Genomic DNA, 22,489 nt, shown 5'->3' on the forward strand with positions numbered 1-22,489 from the left:
TGATGCCAAGAATACAGAACCCTCATCTCTCAGTTACACAAACATGAACACCCACCAGAGTTCCGGTTTCCCGTGGATTGAACAGGATGGCAAAAATCTAGAAGATGTGTCCAGAAAAGGATTTCAATGCACTTCATGTAGATAAGGAAATGAACGTACCTACTGTCCTGAAATGTTAGTGACAGATAAAAAGCGTAACAGATGCCTGTCAAACAGTAACTGGCTGTTATTTTTGTGTACCTGCTGTGTGCCATCCCTAGTACAACCACTCATTTCCTTGGTTTCTCAGAACAAAGGTATCAGGATCACTTACACTCAGAGAAGGCCTTAAAAGAAATCTGTAGTGACATACCAAGACTGTACCCTTTAGATTAGCCACCTGTGTGAGGCAGCTGATCCAACCTGCACTGGAGTTAAAATGAGTCTTTTTAAATTGACTTCAGCAATTTTGGGGTCAAAAGTTATGTGCACTGGAGATTACATCTGATAAGGTTTATTGCTGTCCGACATGATCAGATGCAGCTGGGACTAAGCAAATTGTCACCTCTTACTGTAAAGGTACGTAATATTCAGTAATTGCCTTTAGTGTGATTATTAGCTGGAAACTTAAGATGCTTCTGTTGATTGTTTATCTAATTTGTCAGGACCTACTAGGTAAATCTTGCTTTCATGCACGTGTTCATGCAGTAGAATGTAAAAGGTGTTTTTATAGCAACAACACTGACAATTTCAGCATGACACATGTAAAATCAGCTAAACTCTTTCGAAGACTTTGTCAGCAACAAGCTAATCTTTGGCAAGGTAAACACTCTGACATAATGAACTAAAACAGCACCTCATATCGTAATTGCTGACATGTCAGACGAAAGAAAACTATATTAAGGCCATATAACTAATTCTTTTTAAAAGCGGTTTTCTTTTGCCTAGAAGGAGACTGTTTCAAATGATGGTTTAATTTTGAAGGAAATGAAAACCACTGTGGAATAACCACTGTTTACAACCTGTGCAGCTAAGCTGCCTACCATTTCATCCAAAAAGAGAGGAAAGGATTAATACTTGGCTGCTATTTTAAAGTAACAAATTTAATTCTGAAGTGATTTTCTAGGCAAACTGGAATTCCAAATGTAATATAATGAGGAGACTGCATTAAGAAAATGTAGTCAGGCTATTAAATAGAATTACTTTATGATAATAACTCTGCAGCAGCACATAGGAAAACAGCATTATTTCAATGACTGTTTTGGCATGATACGGCAAATGAACTAACATGATAAGAGGAAAAAAGATCCCTTTTCATCAATGAATAAACACCACAACCACTTGTTTAGGAAGAATATAACTCTTATTTTATGAAAAGTAGTGCCTTCATGTAATTACAACCTATATTACAATGCAACAGCGTAACTAAGAATTAAAAGAAACAAATGTTTCACAGGAGACAATATTTAATGAAGAATTTTGAGGATTTTCAGCTGCTTATTAAGCCAGCTGTGTAGATCTTCAGAACACAATCCTGGTGTCATCCCAGACTCCGCAACACCCAGGTACACGTGTACACAGCTCCCACTATTTTCAATTAAATTTAGAACTTCAATAACTTTTCTTTAAATTATTTCAAAGCAGTATCATAGAAACATTTTTGTTACATAATTCAATTTTTAATGCATAAAACCTTACTGTATCAGCCTGAAATTTGTCTGATGTACATAGTCAGTGATTATAAATTAGATTTTGGGTTCCTGAATTCTATCACTTTATCAGAATAAAGTTTAGCAATCTCTTGCTTAGTGAATCCATATTCCAGAAGTACCTCTTCCGTGTGTTCTCCTATAAAAGGATCTCTTTTACACGACGGAACAGCAGGCGTCCTTGATAGAAGAGGAGCAGGTCTGGGACTTATCTCTTCCTGATCATTCCTGATAAAAGACCTTCTTTGTTTGTTATGCTGATGTGAGGCAACATCATCAAAGGATAAAACAGGAGTCACACAGGCATCAGTACCATCAAATATATTGCACCACTCAGCTTGTGTCTTCTGTGCGAATATGGATGCAATTTTTTTCTTCATTTTCGGCCAGTCAGAGAAACTCAACTGACTGGGAAGTTTATCTGAATCTAGCCCAAGACCTGAAAGGAGAAGAGCAAAGTTTAACTGTAACATAACTCAGATAAATTACCAAGTGCTACTCACAACTAGGTATGTTTCTCAAGAAGCTAATATTTCATAAGCAGTCCAACACAGCAGAGAATATTAGCTAAGAGTCATTTCAAACTTTAGTAGGGTACCTATGAGGGGGAGGGAGCAGGAGAATAAAATGTTCTATTACTTGCAATTAGACTAACCTGCATCAGCTACAGCCTTTTAACTGAGTGTATATAATAAACACTCATTAGTACAAATACTGCATAAGAGTAGCAGCTGCCTAGAAATAACATTTTTTCCTGAGAACATTTTCTACAATAGGTATTGTATTCTCTAGCTGGCAGTAGCAACACAAAAGTCTGCTGGACGAGGCCTTGGGTGACATGGTTTAGTGTGAGGTGTCCCTGCCCATGGCAGGGGGGTTGGAACTTGATGATCTTAAGGTCATTTCCAACCCTAACTATTCTATGATTCTATGATTCTGTGAATGCATTTTGGTTTACAACAATATGCTTCTATCTCGTAAAAGCCAGTACATCAGCCAGAGCTGGACATTCAGCAGGCTACTGTGTTTGAAGTCCAATACAACTGGGTTATTTACATGCCAGAGATGAGAAGATGGTGAGGATGGATATACGGAGGCTCAACGTGCATGAGGTAGCTCAGCTGCAGATGCCCGCAGGTTAACTGACTGCTTCTTGACTCCCTCAGTCCTACAGCAGTGTTTGCTGCCCTCCTCTCTTTAAAGCACACTTTCCAGGGTCCAACTCTCTACTGCTGCTCTTCCAGAAAATAAAACCCATAGTTCCTGCACTCACTAACTGCTTAAGAACTCTGCTTCCCAGAAGATCAGCTGCATGGACTAGGTATGCAGTATGCACATCCCTTCTAAGACACAGGAGCAGAAGATGGACACACAGGCTTTGTACTGAAAAATCCCTGAACTAGAGATGTCTTAGGTCCTCAAAATTAAGGGGCATGAACATAGCAGGAAAATTTTAAGAAAAAAAAGGGATAAGAAGTTAAACTGAGAACTTAGAAAAGCTGGAGAACAACTATCATAATGCTTCACAAGCAACAAGAAGAGGGAGCTGCTTAGAAAACAACAGCTCTGTGTAAACAGCAAGGAAAATGTGGATTGCTGCAAACACCTGATTTTGAGCATTCTTTCCTGTGTCTTTGAATACCTGGTATCAGATTAATGATCTGACTTGCAACTGATAACAGGCTTGGCTACACTGATCTCCTCTAATCTTTAGCTGCAGATAGGCAGAAAGAAATCTGTGTACTTCTATTTCTACAGCTTAGTTGTTACTGAGAGTGGTAGACACATAGCTACTGAAACATACAGGGGAGAACAAAGGAAGACAATACCCTTTCTTGTGTTCTTTAAATTCTTTCTTTCTGCTCATAATCTCTACTACATGCACCTCCTGGGGCTCACAGTTTCCCCCAAGTAATCATAGTATTTAAGAATTACACTGTTGAGCACGAGATACTTACTAGCTTTGAAAACGAATATATACTTTGAAATCTTAACTTTGGTACTGCAAAGAGAAACACAGAGAAATTGCCAGTCTCCAGACTCAGGAATAGAGCCTTGCAGTTGTTCATGTTCAGAAGAAAATCAACACAGTCAAAGACAGAATAGGCATTTTCATAGCTTATTAAGAGATTATACGGGTATCAGGATAAATATTACTACAAGGTAAACATCACTCCTTATCAAGTTACCAAAGCGTGGGCACTTTAAATCACTGAACTTACAATCTAGACTTCATAGCCATTCATATCATCCTAAAAATTTATCAGCTGATGATTACTCATATTTGTTGAGCATCTGTAACTAAAGCTTTCAAATTAACTTTATTATTGATCTTCAAAGTATACTACTAAAGATATACAGGGCTATATCGCTTTCTTAAGAACTAGGTGAGGCAAATTTATTTTCCACAAAAGCTAAGTAATAACACACTGAGATACTGTCTCAATGCACGAAACACTGTCAGTTGGAAACACTGTTTTGTAAGTATTTATCTGCATATTAATTATTGTTTGGTTTCTAGTAGACAGTCCAACATCAACAGAGCTCTACCATTATCCCATTACACAATTATATTAAAGATCATGCCAGATGGAAAGTTGGCTCAACCTAACCATACAGGCTCTAGCAAAATAGAACAATATGCAGAACCTGGAATTTAATATCATATGCTCATTTTCCACTGACCACTGAAGACTTCAACTTTAAATAGCATAAACTGACAGCATTTAAGCACTACAGCTTCTCATTTTTCAGCTTGTGCTAACCATTTGTGGTGCAGACAAGCAGAATCACAGCAGGAGCGACTGAGTCAACAAGGAAACAATTACACAGCACAGAACTGTTTGGGATACCACAGGATGACATATTTCACCCAACATAATCAAAAGTGAAGTATCTTTTACACAGAATATCTGGTAAAGCAATCACATCTTGTTTCCAAGGTTTTTTTGTCCAAATTTTCATGTATGGATTTTTTGTTTAGAAAAGCCAGGCAAACTGCCCTCTTACAGCTTTGAAATAACTGTTCTTGAAAAATCACAGAAATCACCCTGAATCATTAGGGTTGGAAGGATTCTCTGGAGATCATTTAGTTCAAGCCCCTGCCAAAGCAGGGCTACCTACAGCAGGTTACACAGGAACACCTTCAGGCAGGGTGTGAATGTCTCCAGAGAGGGAGACACCACAACGCCCCTGGGGCAGCCTGTTTCAGTGCTCTGCCACCCTCTACGTAAAGTTCTTCCTCATCTTGAGGTGAAACTTCTCATGTTTTAGTTTACAGCCATTGCTTCTCGTCCTGTCACTGGCCACCACTGAAAAGAGCCTGAAAAATGAAGTCTCCTTATAACGATATAGCTTTAAGTCTCCTTTAAATGCTAGAGTTTTACTGGCATACATCTGCCTGTCATTTATTAATGCAACAAATTGATATCTCTGTCACTACAGACCTTCTTAGACAAACTGCAGTAAAATTAGCCACTCATTTCGTGAGACAGACAACAGAAAAATTCATTAGATAGATCTGCAAAGTTGTTTTGATAAGTTGGAAACAAGCAGTTTCTTACAGGATTTCAACCATACTTTTTAAAAGATTATTTATGATCCCTAGCAGAGGGGGTTTCTTGGTTTAACTTGCTGATTTTGATTTTCTTTTCAAAATTCTATGCTCATGGCATAGTGATTTTGAATTTAGGTTGCCATCATGCATTCCCAAGTAGGGGTATCTTTAATTTTGGCCAAAACCCCAGCCACAACATGTATGACATTGCTCTCTCTCTCTAAATAGAAGTAATTCTCACTCTGAGAAGGAATTGACTTCAGCATATTCCAAAACAGCAGTGAATTTTCACTAAAGTAACCATGTGAAGGTTTTTTTTCTCTGCTCAAAGTTCCTGAAACAAAGTAAGTTTTTGGAAATTTTAGACAATTCAGTAAAAGGTTTATCAGACCCAGAGCATCACTACAAATGCATCCACAGCCATACTGCAAGTCTACATATTTAATTACCACAACTGCAAATGTTTTGGCGCAGCAGTAAGCTGCCCCGCTACAGTATTTGTACAATATGTAAGGCTTATCTTCATAAGTAAACTCAAATAAAACTCAACAGTATATGTAACTGAGGGAATGTAATGATAACTGTTCCTCCACTTTGTTCATCTTAATAACCATGTTGTACTGAATTCAGCACATGAGCAGATTTTTAATACATTACACAATACTTTACAATCACAAAATGGAGAACCGTGTGGAAGTCCTTCGTAATGATATAATCTATGTTTTTCAAGTGCTTCCTAATTTTTTTTCCTTCTTTTTAAATAGAAGCCACACAATGTAGGAGTATCAAAGTAGTTTGAAAAGAGTACTGTCAAAGTTCACCTTACTAACTTATTGTGTGGTATACTACATGATAATGCAGGATGAAACAATTACTACTATATACTACTATATACAAAATCATAGAATCATAGAATGGTTTGGGTTAGTAAACTAAGCCTGCGTAGTCCAGATGGATCTCAAAGGCCCTGTAGCTCAGTCAGAGCTGTGAGGTTACAGGAGGATACAGAAGTTATAGCATGAGAAATGTTACTGGCTTTGTTAAGCAAGTCTATTGTACGATCACAGTGGTTTGCTATAATTCATAGAATCATAGAATCATAGAACAGTTAGGGTTGGAAAGGACCTTAAGATCATCTAGTTCCAACCCCCTGCCATGGGCAGGGACACCTCTCACTAAATCATGTCACCCAGTGCTTTCCCCAAACTGGCCTTGAACACCACCAGGAATGGAGCATTCACCACTTCCTTGGGCAACCCATTCCAGTGCCTCACCACTCTCACAGTAAAGAACTTCCTCCTTATATCCAATCTAAACTTCCCCTGTTTAAGTTTTAACCCGTTACCCCTTGTCTTATCACTGCAGTCCCCAATGAAGTGGCCCTCTCCAGCATCCTTGTAGGCCCCCTTCAGATAATCTACTGTGTTCTGCATGCCTGTTGTAGCCTGGCTACAGCAATATCAAGCACACAGCTAAAAATCAAGAGAAACCTGCAGAAGCAATTTACAGGTCAGCTGGAACACATTCTGTCTCTTTCAAAATATTAGTAGCATATGTTTCTTGCATCAGATTTTTCATAAGATGCAAAGGCATTTTAGTTATTTGATGGCTGAATTTTGTAGTAATGAAATTAATATAAGTAAAAGGATTATAGAATGTTAACAGCAAGTAGTCTATAGTGAGCCCAGATTACAATCTTAATACTACAACTATTATTTACCATATCTATTTTATATAGCTTCAGTTTCTCACATAACTTAAAAAAATAATAAATTGTACATTTGTGGTAAGCAGAAATTTAATTTTCCCTACCAAGCACAACCTACAAAGCCAATAACCTTCTTGAACAAAGATGCTCTTGGCTGAGGAAGGTGATCCCCCATGTTGTATCACTTGTTCGCAAACATGAGTTCTAAGCTACTCAATCTTGAAAAAGAAAGTATAGAAGTTATGTAAGAAGTTATTCTACACTTTGCAGTTCTTTGATTCTCGTCAAATCCCTTGGGATTTTTCTACTTGTGGGAAATGGAGTTGGAGAACAAAAGTAAATGGTAACAAAGTAAAACAGAAGCCTGTAAATTAGGGAATTTGGAATTTCAACATGTCTTCAGGGACAATGCCTGTATTAAATACAAAGAAAACAAGAAAAGAATATATCTGCTCATTCAAATACCCACGTTTGGCTTAAAGTCATCAAACACTGGCCTGCAGCATTCATGGCTGCAGTATTTTATACTTCTCTACAGATTAAGTTGAATAGCACTTACTTTAAAGCTACAGGAGTGGGGTGGGATGGAAAGTATGTTAGTTTAAAAAGAAAAATTCTGTAACTGTCTGGTCTTATTTGTCATTCTTCTTCTCAGTGAATCTTTGCTGGATGCTCCAGCGTTCTCTTATTGATAACTACTACACGGCAAGACTCGGGCTTTTGTCTCTCAACCAGCCAGTCACCTTATCTAGAAAGCAGTGTCTGATGGATGCATGCAGTGGTCAAGCAATACAGCATGATCACTGACTAGTCTCTGTCCTACTTAGACAGCTTTTCACTTAAGAAAATGCTAGAATTCTGAGTTCCTCTTAGTTATTTCTCAGAAATTTGGAGCATAAAGTTGAAGCAGCAACTCAGAATTCATCTGCCTATTTTGGGGCAAGCACATTGGGCAACTTTATGTTCATTTTTCAAAGTATTCTTTATACTTACAATGCATAGGAATAGCTTGATTTTAATAGATAAATTTTAAAAAATAGTTACTCAGCAATAAAGAACTGGTGTGCCTGTCTGTAAGCGGACAACAACTTCGGTCACAGTGCCTGCGTGCCAGTCTGCAGCTATCATTTAAAAAAAAACAAACACACACTACTACCTTCTAAGGAAATTTTGCTTTTTGCCTCTATTTGTATCACAACCTTTGCTTTTTTACAGTCATAAGATCATAAAATGTTTTAGGTTGGAAGGGTTCTTGAAGAGCATCTAGATCCAACCCCCTGCCATGGGCAGGGACACCTTCCCCTAGACCAGGTTGCTCCAAGCCCCGTCCAACCTGGCCTTGAACACTGCCAGGGATGGGGCAGCCGCAGCTTCTCTTGGCACCTGTACCAGTGCCTCACCACCCTCAGAGGGGAGTATTTTTCTCCTAGTATCTAACCTAAATCTCTCCTCCTCCAGCTTAAATCCATTCCCCCTTGTCCTGCCACTGTATGTCCTTGTAAAAAGTCCTTATAAAATGTCAATAATGTTTCTCTCGGGTTTTTTGTATGCATTTGTTGCTTAAAGTATCAGACCAAACTTAAGATTTTTTTCACAATACTGTATTTACAATAAGCGGTCTTTCTTTATTGTATTTTAGGTGCATATTATGAATTATTCATATTTTCACGTGAGAAATATTTATCCCCTTCAGCAGTTACAGTTGCAAGCTTTCTGAAGCAATAAAGTAGTGAGCTAGAGCAGATTCTTCTTGTGGCTTAGGGAATTTTCCTTTCTGGGAGTTCTATTTCAGAAATTCAATTCAGAATTTAAGCCTTTAAGAGTTATAAGGAAGAAAAAGCTGCTTGTGAGAATTGTATTGCTCTTTCACAAACCTTAGGGGTTTTGACTTAAGCTGAGTTGTCTGTTTCAGGCATTAATTCCCTGCTTTGAAGTAGTTTTAAAATGGTACGTTCCAATTTCCACAGTTTATTTCATACTTGTTTTTTTTTTAATCCATAATTCTGGTCAGTTTTGCCTGTGAACAGTTTAGTGCTGCTCCAGATAAAATATATTCAAATGCCACTTTATGTCTCTCTGTCCATATTTGGAGAGTACGTTACTTTAGTCACTCCTATATAACAAGAACACAAGGACATGGGTGTTGCAAATATAAGAGCTGGAGATTTAGACACTGCAGAACTGCAAAAGGAACATGATTTCTGAACCATTTGTCACTGCCCTCAGAATTCTGGTTAGCTGAAGTGAAACTAATGTCCTTTTGGTTTTGATTCCCTGCAGTGATTCCCTGCAGAATTAAGAACCCAGTGCTGGATCACACTGCAGTTAATAACATGACATGGCAAGGAAAGTTCTTAAGGGGTCTGCAGGAGGAAACTAAGTTTAAGAAAATACAGAAGCACCTTGGGAGCACCACAGGTTGCAAGAGAACAAAGCCATAATGTATAGAAGAAGATCTGTCTTTGGGATCCTGCTCACCAACTGCATACCCCACCTTGCAGCCCCACAACTTCATTTCATCTTACCATGCTCCTGAACTTCAACATCTCCTGGATATGCAGGCCCTGAGGAGTGTCCCCTCCCAACCTCCCCCCAGTTTTATTTCTGAGACAATATGGTCTCATATGGTCACTATATGCTGTGGAACACCCCTTGGGTCAATTGGGGTCAGCTGTCCTGGCTGTGCTCCCTCTCAACTCCTTGTGCATCCCCAGCCTCCTCACTCAGTGTGAGGAGCAGAAAAGGCCTTGGCTCTGTATAAGCACTGCTGAGCAGTAACTAAACCATCCATGTGCTATCAGCACAATCCTCAGTACAAATCCGAAACATCAGCCCATACAAGCTTCTAGAAAGAAACTGAACTCCATCACAGCCAAAACCAGTACAGGTATCCATGCTGCAATTCAAGGAATAATCAGTTGGCAGAGACTGAACAAGAATCAGGAGCTACTCCACTGACACCCTCACTCAGCAAAGGTTTAGCACATGCACATACAAAAATAGTTCATATAACTAGGTACATCCACTTTAGGTATGCCCTTTGTTAGTATTCCTTCTACTCAGCAAAACTAAAACTAGATTGAGAACGTATATCCTTCATATTCAGAATAATGGAAATAGAATAAATCTGAAATTATGTTGAATTTTTTTGTATTTTCATGAAATCTGTACAGAAAGCATTGCAATCTACCAAAGGAGCACAACAGAAGAAATTATTTTTAAATTAAATAACTGTTAAGAAGCTAAGAGCACATCTGATTTAAAAGCTTGCAGCACACAAACAGTTCAGAAATACAGAGGCACCTGCAAATTTGTTTTACCTTCAGAAAATTATTTTTCATGACCATTCTAATTTTTCAGATAAACCATATTTTACAGTCATACTTAAAGACTCTCCTGTCAAATATAAAAATTATATCTACAAGTGGACACTAAAAGGCCCTCTTGAAATTGTGTGGTGGAAATTAATTTATAAAGCTGATTTTGCTGCTGGAAAAAATCTGTTCTATCAAGAAATACTATGAATTACTTCCAATGCGCATTCATTTCTGAAGCAATTGAAATAGCTTCTTTTTAAAAAGAATTACATCAAAAACACCTAAAATAGCTTGAAATTTCATATGCAATACTGAAGAATTAGGTCTCATTTTTGAAGTACATTCACAATCCCTTGAAAAAATTGGTTTTCCAAAACAGTTATTTAGTGCTCCAGCCACATCACAGGCAAACCTTCCTGTAACTACAGAAGAAAACCTGTAATTTAAGAGTAGTTTTTGAAGGTAAGGTGAAGAAGGGATGAAAAAAGAAAGAAACCAAATACTAGAAGAGACTCAACTAAAGTGCTATGCTACTACCCAATTCATTTCAAGAAGAGTTTGGCTTTTAGAAAGAAATCAACATAACCAATGTAATGGATCAGTAAAGAATTAATTGAATCATGCTTTGCTAATGTGAAAAAACTGCTCCGAGCTACTTACCCTTTATTAACTGCTCATAGAATTGAGGCTCAATGGCACCAACAGCCACAAACTTTCCATCAGAGGTCTTGTAGGTTTCATAAAAAGGTGCACCACTATCTAGCATGTTCTCACCTCGAGGTCTGTTCCAAAGTCCCAGATTCTGTGATTTCCACAGGAAAGAACTTATGTATGCTACTCCTTCCACCTTGAAGGTTCAAAGGAAAAAGCAACAGCTTCAGTAAATTATCTGGCATGTTACCTTAATTCTACATAAAACAAAACAGCAAAAACCCTACTGCCAGTTCAGTCCTTTGTTAAGATTTTTAATGACAAGATCTCTTGTAAGCAGCTTGATTTCTTAAAATTCTCCATTACTGGTCATATTGCATATGTGAAGTCATCTAGAGTTAGAGACTAAGAAGGAGCATAAATGTAATAATGCAGCTTCAGATGGATAACACACTTTCAACATACAAAGTTTGTTAGTTTAGCAAGTTTGCAAACACTAGTAATCCAAGGAGAACTACTCACAAAGAGAATGTAAGTAATTTTAGGTGATGGAACAAGCTTTTTGGTGCTACAGAACATTAAGTAATGTGACAGTCGTCTGGAAATCAAGATGTCTATACCAGTCCGTTAAGTATCAAATTTTTTATCTTAACATTACTTCTTTGAAGTTACAGATTATAAAGAGACTGCTATTTTTAGAAGAAAACTGGAAGGAAATCAAAGGTTAAGGCTCTCTTATATCATGGGAACTGGGAAGCTCATCTCCATCATTAAGTTAAAACAGAAATTATTCTCCTACTCTCATTGCTGGCAGGTACACAGACATAAGGTTATCCTAAATAGGTAAGTGTTCGATGCATATGGCACTAAAAGAAAAATTATTAAACCTGTTCACTCCTTAAAATTTTGGCTATGTGGAGTACAACCATATGAAAATTTAGTTTGTTCAGCCTTTCAGTAATTCTCAAGCTTGTACCAGTCTTCCCAAGCAAAATCACATCCTACAGTTCTGCTCACCAGCAGCATCCATTCTGTTTTTACAACTGCATTAGAAAAACTGTGAGAGAAGGTGAGGCAGTAACAGCACCAGTCAGAAACATTGCAGTGGAACAGAGGAAAACATGAGCTGTATTGTTTTGAGTATCGTTTTGATTCACACATTTTCAGCTGTGCAAAATTAACCTAATGTTGTCTATAGAGAAAATCACACAGATTGGACCAAAATAAAAAGCCACTGAATTTTCATGTGGAAAGGTTTATTAGTTTCTACCTTTCTAAGCAAGAATTTAAAGCATGCAAATCTTTGAAGTATGCCTGCACGAAGGCTTCTTCATTTAATGTGTATCACTTGGTGTCTTTATGAAGTACCTGCCACAAGGAGGACAGGAACACTTTTGCCCTACTTGTCATATGTTAAAGTCAGTTAAAATACTTTTGTATGAGAAAATACTGTATACCTTCCCCTATATGTTTGCAAAATGATTGCAGGGATATCAAAACAGTGCTTTACTAATGATCTGTTACACTGCTCACACTGACAAAAAAAAACCACTAACAAACAACAAACCAAACCGCCCCCCCACCCCCCCCCCAATATCTGAAGTAAGGTTTCATTTCATAATAATAGAAGGGAATAATATCAGAATAAGCTCTAACTGCAAATTAGATTTTGGTTCTGACAGAACTACTTAATACCTATATACAATGCTACTTGCCCTGGAAACACTTAGAATAGCATGTGGTTTGGACTAGTATAGGGGATTACAGAAATATCCTGGTTGGACAACTGGACAGATAGGTTCCACCTGAGGCCCACTGCAATTCAGAGACAAGTATAAAGGTGTCTAACAGCAGCAGCAAAGCTCCAAAGGCACATCACACACAATGTCACTTTCTTTCAAAAAATGAAAAGCACAACAGGGGGAGACTCCACTTAAGCCAGACTGCAAAGTGATTACAGTAACAGTTATAGGTTTCACTTAATGGTTGCCTCATGCTAAAAGCAGTCTCTGAAGCAGGACAAGAATTCAGAGGCACTGGGTGACCTGACCTGTCTGCTACATGTCTTCTGTTCCTTCTTCAAAGTGAAGGAGTTCAAACAAAGCTGAGAATGATTCCATATCAAACTCATCTTTATCCTCATGACAAAAGAATGCCTCTAGGGTGTAAAAGCTTTGGTTTTGAATATCTCCAGGCTGAGAAAAACGTGGAACCCCAGACTTCCATTGAACAGCTCAATGCTCTTGCCATGGGGCTATTGCACAAGCTGTCATTACCACCATCATCTCCTGCAGCTATCTTTTCACAAAGAGTGAGTCACATTTAATCAGATGCCTACCATCAGGAGACACCGTCTGAATTTGGAGTGAACCTGAAGTATGGCCCTGACTCACATGCCTCTATTTCAGTATGGTGCAGCAGTGCAGATGTACAATTGTGCCTACTGTATCACATTGCAGTGTCCACCCCACATCCTACTCAGCACATGGGAACTATGAGGCCCACTCTAAGAAACGTATGATACCTCTAGAGTCAATGAGAAGAGACAGCAACTAACATAAACCAATTCAGATCAGGCACTTCATTCTTCTAAGGTAGACAGCTGAAACACAGGATCCAGCATCTACTTTTTGCACAGGGCAACAATAACACTGGACACTGCAATTAGGTGACGGAATTTTAGCCCTTAGTCTGATCCTCTGTGTGCAATTTTTGTACCAGTTTAGTTTCACCAAGTAGAGGGCTTCCTTGTGTGTATTTTACTGATTGTTAAGAATGCTCACAAGCCATTTTTCAGCTTTCAGCACAGTAATTAGAAATAAAAGATAAATAACAAAAACTGTTCTATTGCAAAAAAATCAGATCTCAATCTAGAACTAGTAACCTCAAAGACAATGAATAATTACGTTTTTAGATTACTTCAGAAAAATAGACATTGTAATAAGTGGGAAAAAAAACAAACAAGTGGTCAGTAAAACAATCCATGAAGATGAAAATTTAACAAAAGTAATCCTGAAGACACAAAGCTGCTGAAACAGAAATTCAGCTCCCCTATTCTGCCACAGAAAATTCCACCATGTGTCAGAGTCCTTAGGTATTCAGGCTACCTGAACTGTGCAACAACTTAAGTAATACGCCTTTAAAGTAAAAAAGAATGTTAAAATGACAGCTGAAATGATGCTGTGTTTCGCTTTTGAAAATATCTACTTCCATGAAAGAAGCTTAAGATATAAAACCAGGCTCATCAACCCAGTCTATTTAACTGTCTTTGCTGTTGATGGGGCATGTATGGTTCTCATTAACTGCTCACTGAAAGTCTTTTCAAGTGAAAGGAATGTAACAATATGCCAGATAAAGTACGTTTTGTAATAGTGGACAATACCCCTCCATTTCACAGGACACCAGAAACATCAGCAGAGAACTGTAAATTCCACATCTACAATGAGACAAGAAAAAATTTAAAGAGGGAAGTTTTGAGGGCTTAAAAAAAAAACCACAAAAAGCCGTTACACATTCCATTCCCAGTAAGCCACAGATCTCATTAGGACATTAGCAGGCTTACATTGATTCTTCTTATAACAAATTCTTTTAATAATTTAAAGTACCAATAGTGAGAATAAGGTAATACTCTAAACTGCAAGAAATATCTTTTAAAATATTTGAAGACCTGTCACAATTCTCCACAGTTCTCTCTTCACAAAAATGCAGACTCCATGAATTTTCCTTTGTAGCTCATGTATTTAGACTCAGGTCACTTTTGTTGTATTTATTGGACTTCCTCAAATTGCCCTTAGAAATGTTGAATAGAAACTTTGCTGACTCTACTTCCTGTTTATATATCCCAATACAGTGTGCATGTGTTTTACAACAACATGATATTGTTCACTCATGTTCAGCTTGTGACTACTATAAACCCCCAGGATTGTACTTTAGCCAATTGTTTTCATACAGCCTTTGTGCAGCTAATTGTTTCTGCCTAGAACTACAGAGCAGTGGTCTCCATGAATTTCAGCCAATTTGCTTCAGGTCATTTCTCCAATTTGACAAGGTCATTTTCAGTACTAATCCAAGTGTTCAACATTCCTGTAGCTCTTCCCACATGCATATAGTTTGTAAATCTACTAAACACAATCACTCATCCGTTATTCAGCTTATTGGAGAAAACACTAAGAGATATTTGTAGAATTTAACTTCGTAAGCTTTTTGTTTTGACAATCAATTACTAACAACTATTGCCCAGGTAAAAACATTAGACCAGTTTTGCACTGATCCCATAGGATTTTTATGTAGACCATAATGCTGTGGCCTGCTTCTGAGAATGTCATGAATTTGCCAAAAATTTTTTCAAGTAAGCTCTCTTGCTATGCTTTTCTTTACAAGACCTCTTCAACAAAGCTATTCTGTTCAAATAATGTATTATTTTTAAATTTATATTTAAGTCCAAATCATAGCCTTCACTCTACCATAACACTTTGGAGGGAGGTCAGATTTTAATTGCAATGATCTTTAAAAACAGAGACAGAGAGAAAAACCACTTGCAGGTAATGAAGGTTTCAAGGATAAATATAAATGTGAATTTTTCCTCTTTGTCTAAGTGGGTAGCCTTGCAGTGAAAAAACCCATGGTATTCATTATTAAGCTAATTTAGCCTTTCATCCATTTTATGACACATTAATGCAAAGTGTCTGAAACTGACTTCTTGGCAATAATCCATAGCAGTGTAATTATTCTAGGGAGCAGTGGCTATAGTAAGCCATGACATGACCTGTCATAAATTCATAACCAGATGTACCTTGGATAAAGCTAATGTAATTCTTTATTAGGTTTGTCATTTTTGCTATTATTCATGATATTAATCATAGAATCACAGAACAGTTTGGGTAGGAAAGGACCTTAAAGATCATTTAGTTCCAACCCCCTGCCATGGGCAGTGACAACTTCCACTAGACAAGTTGCTCCAAGCCCTGTCCAATTTGGCCTTAAACACTGCCAGGGATGGGGCAGACACAGCTTCTCTGCACAGCCTGTTCCAGTGTCTCCCCACCCTCATAGTAAACAACTTCTTCCTAATGTTTAAATTTCCCCTCCTTCATTTTATAGCCATTCCCCTTTGTCCTATCCCTACATGTCCTTGTAAAAAGTCCCTCTCCAGCCTTATTGGAGGCCTATTTCCATACACCAAACTTACTCATCAAATATATACAGCTAGTATTTTCTGAAGAAGGCAGACTGGAAAAAAAGACAGGGAGTGGCACAGGGTTACAGCTGCAGTATGTGTCCCACATCATAAGGATGTTATGGCAACACTGATATGTGAAAACTGCTTGTACATGAACGAATAGCCATTTTATGAGATTGCTTACTTCCCCTTTCCCAAGTTCTCAATCTTAAACCTTATAAAGTTTAACCTTAAAAGCTCAGAATTCCTCCCTTTTACAGAGTTAAAGTAGGAAAAATGCAAACAGGTAAACCTAAGAAATTCTATTTGAGACCAAACTTACCATACTTGCATCAATGATCTGCCCTTTGCCAGATTTGGTACGTTCATAGAGAGCTGTAATAATGCCCAGTGCACATATGACACCTCCACCAGCAAAATCAGCTAGGAGATTTAAGGGTGCATAAGGATTTTCATCTTTTCTACCCATCTTTGACAGCACACCTGACAGTAGAGCAAAAAAAGCAAGCATAAGCATAAAATTCACTATAAATACTCACTTTTACATTTCATTCTTTTTCATCTGTGCAAGTAAACAAGGGATAAAGCAAACTTCTAACAACAGTTTTCTGTCTCAGCCATTTCTTAGCAAACAGTTAATCTTTCGTTTGTAAAGTATGCAATATATGACATCATATTAGTGAAGATGCATTTAATTAAAGAGATTTTAATAAAACTCTTGGAAATAAACCATTGATAATTCAGCTATATACGGACAAAATTTCATCCAAAAGACCTGGTGTGCAGTAAGTCTGTATTACTGCTTTGTACACACACAGAACCTCCTCTGTAAGAACTCAACAGGCATTATGAACATGTCTCAAAGCAACTTTGGTAAATTGTACTTCTTTTAATCTTTTAAGTAAAGAATGCAGATGTAGTCTTCTCTGAAAACCCATCACAACACATGAATTTACACCAACAACTGCACTTCAGTACTATCCTCCCTCTTCAACTACCCTTGGGAAAAAAAAAAGGTTGCATATAGGAGGAATGGGTGAATAACACAGAAAGATTACCTCTTATTACATGCAACACAGACACAGAGAACCTGTGTTTAAGCAGAAATGGAACGGAATAGAGCAAAGGCTAAGGCAGTTTACTTCAGATGGAGCTCTTAATCTGCTAGCTTTTCTCTGCCATCCTGAACCACCTCTTTAATGTCACCTGACTCTTTGTAGCTCCCTCACAGTAATTCCCTTTTGGCCAGCAAGATGCTCTGCAGTATAGCTGCATGTCCCTTGTGCCTGTAGCCTCAAGTCTGAGACTTGCAGCATACATGGTCAGTCTCCTGAGAACCGCCTGACCTGATGCACTGTTTAGCTAGCTAATGGTTTGATGAACACAAGCGCAAGCAACTGAGTGCACAGTATAAATAAGTTTCCAAAGCCTGCAGTGCAAACAAACCCAGTCACTGACTAAAACCTCACTTTTAATAGTCAAAAGGTCATCAGAGGCACCAGCAGATTAATGTATTAACTTACAGCTGGAGTTTCTAATGCAGCCTATTTTTCTTTTTTAGTTAAAGAAATCCAAAGCTCATCTGGAAAATACTCAGGATACATGTTCTCTTTTTTGAGGAATGTTACCTCCTAAACACCTTGTCCCATTTCCTTCAAAAAGGCAGAAAAGAATTGACTGTGAAATTTCACGCAAAATTATTAAATTTTAGGGAGACAGCATTAACCAAAATACTGATTAAGTCATCTCCAGAGGAAAAAACAAAAAACCAAAACCCTGAACAAGAAACCCACGTTTCCTTCCTTTTGTAAACAGAAAGCACTACAATCTGAGGTAGCGATGACTATACCGTCTCTGTACTGTCTCCCTATGCTAATAACAAAGAAAAATGTCATAATACTTTAAAATTACCTGGACATGAAGTCAAAAGTGTTTAAAATGAGGCAACATTCCTTTTACACTTTTTTATTCTCTGACAATTTAAATACTGAGAAGACCTTTAGCCCTTTGCTAGAGAAATGTAATTCCACTGACTATAGCAGGTGATACTGAATCACCATATTTGCAGTGCTTCTACTCTGGCCTTTGTTTAGGGCTAAAAGAAATGCTTTATGCAGTGGAAAGCCAAGAAGTTTTGGGCCACTTCTTCTCCTCTCTCACAGGCTGGGAGAAGCAGCGGAGAAGAAGTAGTGTGAACACTAGTCAGTGGGATGATGCATGACACACTGACTGCTATCACCACAGTAGGGTAATTTTGTTATTGTTTGTTACTGCATACTTGGAGGATCACGATACTTAAAACCAACATACTGTCTCCAGCTTAAGGAAACACAGAATTGCCACTTCAAGCCCACCTTCCTTTCACTTGGTATCAATGGAGGGATATTTACAGCAGATACGCGCAAGAGCTCACATGGGTGAGGATGCCTAGTTTTTCTTTGCTCAAAAAAAGCTGCTCACAAACATGGAGAATAATCTGCAGCCTTTGGGGGGTTATAAACATACAGATTTTATAGGAAAAAGGCCCTGAAGAAAGGTAAAAAGGCATAAAAACTTCAGTCCTCTCTTCAAAGAGGAAAACTTTATTCAGCTAAAACAGCACAAAGGAAGGAAAATGCCATACAGCCTCAGAAGGCAGCCCCTGTGGCTGCCAAAACTAACAGCCTGTCCAGGCCATGTTTGCTCCTTTCTTTTGCTTTTTTTTTGCATTTGTTGAATCACTTAATGAAATGCTTCACTTCAATATCCTGACAGAAAAACATCCTCATTTCTCCTGGCCAGTTTCTAATGTTTGAAGGAGCTTACAGAGGGATTAAGCAAGTACCATAGCTGACTGGGGAGAAAGCAGGAGAGAGGTGCAGGGAGAAAAGAAAGAAACTCTCCTCTCACTGACAGACACTGCTCAGCTGTGTATCAGGTAATTTGAGCTATCTGCAAATAACCTTTCGATAAATTCTTGAGTCTTGATTTAAGAGGGAGAGGTAGAGCTTACTTGTCAGGAAATTTTACAGCCTACCTGATAAAGCCAAATAATTGATGTCATGCCCTGCTGACTTAGCATATTTTCCTGTCTGGCCAAATCCAGTAAGTCTAGCGTAGATGAGTCTGGGATTCTCCTGCAGAAGTGCATCTGGACCAAGCCCAAGTTTTTCCATGACACCTTAAAAAGACAAAGACAGAGAATCCTAACTCACATTTATTTTTCTTAAAACTCAAAAGGTCCATGGTTCAAAGTTAAATCATACAACAACAAAACTGAATAGCAATTTATGAAGGAATAGATGATAATTCAGTAGCCATATTACAGCAGAACCAACCAGAATGTTATAAATTACCAACATATCTATACACACAGATTTTTTTGATACAAGTCAATTAAACAGATATGAAGCTTTAAGGTCTTTTTATTTTTTCCTTAGGATCCTTTCTTCTTTTCAGATCCTTTTCCTGTTTTACTTCTCCAAAAGACTGCCAGGCAGCTTGTTGTAATCCATGTACTGCTGAACGAGAGAAAGCTACCACAGGCTTGTTAAAAAAAAAAAAAAAGAGAGAGAAAGAGAGAAAAGAGCAAACTTTTATATTTTTCACAGTAAAATGACCTGAAATTGCTTTTATCTTTCCCTGGAATATACTTTCCTCACCATATTAGCCTCTCAGTATTCTGTGTGATCTTGCATCATTCAACTCACTGATATGGATGGATGATGCCAGTATTCCACAAAATTATTTGTAACAACTGCACAAAAGAAAACACGTTCTTTTGTAACACAGAGACTCAGGAACCTTCAGAAATCAATGAAATGTAAGTTTGGTCAGCACGGAGTTACAGTTAATCAAGGCTAAAATTTTGATCTTGCAGCCTAAAATTGTGGGTTTATATGAAGTAAATTCAAATTGCAAATAAATGAAAGATTTTAATTGGCTTAGTGCAGCTTGGCCAGACTATGCTCTATAATCTACACTGGCACTGCAGAGAGACACATTTTGGAGGGGGACAGCATAATGTCAATGCCTGTTCTACTCCAGAATTTATTACTGCAACTTGTTTCACAGGCTAGCCCATAATATTGCTAAATATTTAATAGATCCTTGAGATCCATTTCTACTGTATTTCTTACTGGGCAGTGACAAGTGATTAACGCCAGGGAGAATTATACAGTTAAATTTGGTAAAGAGCAGGATTTTCAAAACACAGGTGAGAACCGAGTGCCAAATACCCCCTGCTATTAGAAAGTCATTGTCCAAAGGTCAACAGTACCCGTGTATTTAAAGAAACTCTCCCGTCACTTGTGTCTTCATCTTTTCATTGGTTCACACTAGCTTCATGCTCAATCACAGATTTGCCTAGCTCAGTTACAAGCCCACAAAGCCTAACATCCAGCTACAAAATTATCTGCAATTCCAGATTAAAGAACAAAACAAAAATAAAAAACCAAATGCCTACGTAACCGAAGAAAACAGAAACTTCCACTAGAAAACAGACAACTAGCTACAATGAAAAACAGGATTTAATGTCTTAATTTTGGTTGCACAGCTTCTGAGGAACTGAACAAAAAAATCTTAGGGTAAAAAACATCACAACCATGAACCCATTTTCAGAATGCAAAGCATTATCCATGACACAGGATATATAAGCGTTTTTATAATGTGTGATGTTTAACTGACAGAGCCTTCTATTTCTCAGCTGACCTCAGAAACCCCAAAACACTTCAGTTAGCTCCTCACTGAAGCATGATCACAGGATGGTCTGGGTTGGAAGGGACCTTTAAAGGTCATCCAGTCCAACCCCGCCTACCATGAGCAGGCCATCTTCAATGAGATCTGCTTGCTCAGAGCTCTGTCCAATCTGACTTTGATGATACTCTTCCTAACACAACAGCGTCTTCAAGGAGCAGCACAGATACTGAAATGCCCCATGCATAAGCATGAGTGCCTGTGTATGGTTTATAGAAGCATGTTAAATCTGTTGTCTTCAGAGTAATGGAGTAGAGAAAGCTCAGGGGAGACCTTATTGCTCTCTACAACTACCTGAAAGGAAGAGAGGTAGGTCTCTTCTCCCCAGCAACAAGCAATAAGACAAGAGTTAACGGCCTCAAGCTGCACTAGGGGAAGCTTAGACTGGAAATTAGGAAAACTTTCTTCACCAAGAGGGTGCTCAGGCACTGCAACAGGCTGCCCAGAGCACTGGTGGAATCACTGTCCCTGCAAGTGTTCAAAACCATGTAAGGCTCTTGATACGGTTTAGGGATGGATTTGGCAGCCCTGGGGTAGCGGTTGGACTTGATGACCTTAAAGGCCTTTTCCAACCTGAGTCTATGAATCATACGCTTTGAGAGTTGGACCACTATCTGCTACATCTTAGTCACAAGCTAACCTTACAAATCAGCAGGCCTGACAATCACTGCAGGACCAACGCCCCCGCTCTGTGCACAGCTCCTCAGCTCAGCCAAACCCTTGTGCCACCCAGAACTATTTGTTCAGTGTCTGTCAGTGGGGCAACCCCTTGTCCAGCCAGCTGGCTGAGCACCTTCCACGGCTTCTTCCCTGGGCCGCTGCAGGGCTGCTGCGCTCCACAAACCCCAGTACGCCCCGCAGCGGTCTTCACCCGACATAACCCGGCAGACGCTGCTCCCTTCCCTCAAGCCCCTCAGCACCGCACCCCACGGCCCCCTCACGGCCACGCAAGCGATCCCCACCTCCGGGCAGCCCCGCTCCCATTACCCTACCCCGCTCCTCCCCGGGCCGTCCCCGCCTCACCGTGGCGGAAGGGCTCGATGAGCACGTCCGCCGTGCAGCACAGCCGCCGCAGCGCCGCGGCGCCCGGGGGCCGCTTGAGGTCGAGGGCCAAGGAGCGCTTGCCGCGGCCCTGCACGTCGGTGGAGACGGCGGAGCGGGGAGCCCGGTCCACCCGCACCACGCTGGCGCCGAAGTCGGCGAGGATCATGCCGCAGAGCGGCGCCGGCGCCAAGCCGGCCAGCTCCAGCACCCGCACTCCGCTTAGCGCCATGGCGGCTGATGTCTGCCGAGCGCCGAGAGATCGATCCCCGCCGCCGCTCTGCCCGCGCCGAGGCGGTTCCGGGGATGGGCTCGGCGGCCCCCGCGCCCTCGGGTGCCGCGGGAGGAGCGCGCTGTGCCCGGCAGCGCTGTTCCCTTGCCTGTCCCCGGGGACGGGGGAGGCTCGACGGGCAGCTCGCCAGTGGAGACAGCCTGTGCTGTCCCGCCGCCGCATCGCTTGAGCTCTGGGCTGCCTGGTGTTACTCCTCCGCACCGTGGGGTAACAAGAAACAGGTATTCTCCTGCCTCACCTCAATCTCCCTTGGTCACACTGTGGAGTATTAGGGAAAGAGCTGATTAAAACGTGGGGTGTTTTTTCACCAGGTGTGCTTTCAA

At 39.6% G+C, this 22,489-nt stretch overlaps 1 protein-coding gene across 1 annotated transcript; it reads right to left on the reverse strand.

Moving 5' to 3' along the window:
- Window positions 1-1,427: 1,427 nt before the first annotated feature.
- Window positions 1,428-22,184, reverse strand: AMACR (alpha-methylacyl-CoA racemase). The gene is made up of 5 exons (XM_062612897.1): window positions 21,857-22,184; window positions 19,116-19,259; window positions 16,422-16,582; window positions 10,930-11,116; window positions 1,428-2,127 (listed from the first exon to the last, which is right to left on the reverse strand). Exons 1-5 carry the CDS (start codon window positions 22,104-22,106, stop codon window positions 1,718-1,720), a joined length of 1,152 nt encoding a protein of 383 aa, XP_062468881.1. The 5' UTR covers window positions 22,107-22,184; the 3' UTR covers window positions 1,428-1,717.
- Window positions 22,185-22,489: the final 305 nt, after the last annotated feature.

Source organism: Pezoporus occidentalis, unplaced genomic scaffold (genome assembly GCF_034315485.1).
Source record: "Pezoporus occidentalis ecotype Australia unplaced genomic scaffold, CSIRO_AGI_Poc_V1 ctg162, whole genome shotgun sequence".
Taxonomy (NCBI): Eukaryota; Metazoa; Chordata; class Aves; order Psittaciformes; family Psittacidae; genus Pezoporus; species Pezoporus occidentalis.